Raw genomic sequence first — 2,923 nt, 5'->3', positions numbered from 1 at the left:
TTATATATTTAAACCCCCTCATTAAAGTCTTTCCACATCATATTTTCATTAATGATAATATAAATAGTTTCATATATAAATACAAACATAATAAATAATTGTTAATAATCATCACATTTAAAAAAAAAAAATTATGGTATGTCAACTGTCAAGTGTTTGATTTAGTTTATTTTATAATAAAAAATATTAAAAAAATGACAAATTATAATTAGTGAAGTATAAACTAGGAAAGAAAAAGGGAATAAAACTTAAAAGATTTGTATTCTCATAACAACAATGCTTTCAAATTTCAAACTCAACAGGATATAATACACCCAAAAACACAAACACAAACATCTTTATTAGTTTATCCAGCCAAACAAAGAAAGAAAAAAAAAAGAAAAAGAAAAGAGAAAGCAGTTTAAAGAAGTTTTGTTAGAAGAGTCCAAATAATGAGAACCATCTCCTGTGGTTACATGGCGTCAGTCACGACCGTGTTCATTGCCGGGTTACTAGTACTTGCTGTCCATAATGTCAATGGTATGTTTAATTAGCAAATATAATTTTATATTTTTCTAAAAAAATTTTTTTTTTTTATCTCTTATATTTTTTTTAATAAAATTTGAAAATTATGATAGGTTTTTATTTATTTGTTTTTTGTTAATATATATGAGTATTTATTTTGATTGTGTTTGTGCATAAGCTATTAATTATGAATTTCATAATTATAATAGCTATTTATTTTTATTATGTTTTTAATTAGAACTATTAAATATATAATTATGTAATTATTAATATTATTTTAAAGAATTTAATTATTAATAGCTATTTTTTATGATCGTGTTTATATATGAAACTATTTATTTTATTATTTGAAGAAATTATGATTTGAGAAGATTTCTAATTAGGAATTTAAATATAGAAATACAATAAAATTTAAACTCAACACGAGTCCACTTCAACTTATTCATTTTATTTTAAATATAATTATCCTGTAATTTTGATTTGCATTAAAATTTTATTTTATTTTGTGTTTTTGATTTATTCAGGAACTGAATATGAGTCAACTTCAATGGGAATAGGGCCCCGTACCAGCCTCCAAAATCAAAAGCTTCATATTCAAGTTAATTAAACGATGTCATATAATGGTTTCATATACATCGTGATATTGTTTAACCCAAATAGGATTATTTGGAATCATTTTTATTCCAAGTAACAGATACATTTAGAGTCACAATTCTATTGTTAAAACTAATTTTAAGTGTCTTGATAAATTATATGAAAAATAGTGAAAACAGAAATAAGAAATAAGTAAGAGATATTAAAAGGCAGGAGATAAGGCCTTGGAAACCTATATTCATAGTATTGAGATATGTTATATATTGAGAAACAACCATTTCTTTCAAAGATTTTAAATTCATCAGGAAAGTGTGAATTTTAATCACCTAAAAATTTTCATTTGCAGGAGGAGATTGTTTAAAAAATTACATTCAGGTCACACAAGGCACCACTGGCAACCTACCTAGTGGAACTCCAATTTTTAGTGTGCAAATAACAAATGAGTGCCCCAGGGATTGCAGCATTGCCCAAATCCATCTCAGCTGTGATTCTTTCGCATCTGAGCTACTGATTAACCCTATGATATTCAGGAAACTTGGCATTAATGACTGCCTTGTTAACAATGGAAAACCCCTTGCTAATGGTGCTGCTATCTCCTTCAAATATGCCTCTAATGCCAAATTACCCCTTGCTGTTTCCTCCCTTACTTGCTCACCTTGATATGAATATATATATATGATCAATATTGAATAAAAATATGACTACTATGAAGGAGTAAAATTATGTTCATAACATTTTTCCAATAAATCTTATGTGCAAAGTTGTTATTTGTTCTAATTTAAGCTTATATTGAATTTATTTTTTTACCCACTATTAATAAGCAATAACAACTTATCATTTATAATTTGTTATAAAATAATTCTGAAATTTTTTTATAATTAACATTTTTCACTATGAATTTATGTCATTTTGTATATTGTCATTATTATGTAATAACGCAAGGAGCTTCATATTATGCTTCTTGCAACATTGCATTATAATGACAATATACAAAATGACAAGGAACTTCATATTATGCTTCTTGCAACATTGCAGCATGTCTAGAACTTATTTGATGTATGTTAATCTTTTTACTAATACAATAATGGCACTTACAATTTTCTTATTACACAAAAGAAGAGGAAAAATTAATCGTTTGACTATTTGGAGAGCCATATAATATCCGAATCACTTATTACTATGGCTATAATGAACCAAGTTGTTTGACTAGATAAAAAGTTTTTATTTATTATTATTTTTTTATATATAATATACAAGCAGTCAAGTTTGAGCTGTAATTTTAGACTTATTTAATAATGGGTCTAGCCTAAGCAAAAAAAAAAAAAAAGATGTTCATGAATAAACTCATGAATAATAGGTTTCAATAAAAAAGAAGCAAAACCTAGGTTTGTTTATACGCTTGGCAATATGCTTGATATAAGCTTAAAAAATAAACCTATATTACTAAGACTTTAATTAATTGGGAGTTTAGACAGTTCGTTCGGACTTGATAATATATTTGTGTTGGGTTTTAAGCTCATGAACTTGATATTGTGCTTGAGTTCAAGCTTTTGGACTTTTTGATGAGTTTGAGTTCAAAGATCGTTTGCAAGGTTCAAGCTCAAGTTGAGCTTGAACAATTTACTTTCGATGTCAAGTCGAACTTAAATATTTAAAACTCAATAAAGCCAGACTCGTTTACTATCCTACTTTCTACAGAAAAGAATAAGTAAAATTAACAATTTGATTATATTGGGATAACCATATAATATTCGTATGGATATTGTGGGGAGTAAAAAGATCTTAATAGGGATATGGGCCGTTGGGCCTTGCTAAGGGAGGCCGA

At 26.8% G+C, this 2,923-nt stretch overlaps 1 protein-coding gene across 1 annotated transcript; it reads left to right on the top strand.

The window, feature by feature from the left end:
* Positions 1–455: 455 nt before the first annotated feature.
* LOC142606327 (TPD1 protein homolog 1-like) lies at positions 456–1,758 on the top strand. The gene is made up of 2 exons (XM_075777693.1): positions 456–519; positions 1,445–1,758. Exons 1-2 carry the CDS (start codon positions 456–458, stop codon positions 1,756–1,758), a joined length of 378 nt encoding a protein of 125 aa, XP_075633808.1.
* The last annotated feature ends 1,165 nt before the right edge of the window (positions 1,759–2,923 follow it).

The sequence above is a fragment of the Castanea sativa genome, chromosome 8 (genome assembly GCF_040712315.1).
Source record: "Castanea sativa cultivar Marrone di Chiusa Pesio chromosome 8, ASM4071231v1".
NCBI classification, from domain to species: Eukaryota; Viridiplantae; Streptophyta; class Magnoliopsida; order Fagales; family Fagaceae; genus Castanea; species Castanea sativa.
The sequence above is the reverse complement of the archived record's forward strand: the minus strand, read 5'-3'. Positions and strand labels throughout refer to the sequence as shown.

Coding starts and splice junctions, on each gene's coding strand:
- LOC142606327 (XM_075777693.1), top strand. CDS start 456: ATGGCGTCAGTCACGACCGTGTTCATTGCCGGGTTACTAGTACTTGCT. Junction 520..1,444: donor TGCTGTCCATAATGTCAATG/GTATGTTTAATT, acceptor TTTCATTTGCAG/GAGGAGATTGTTTAAAAAAT.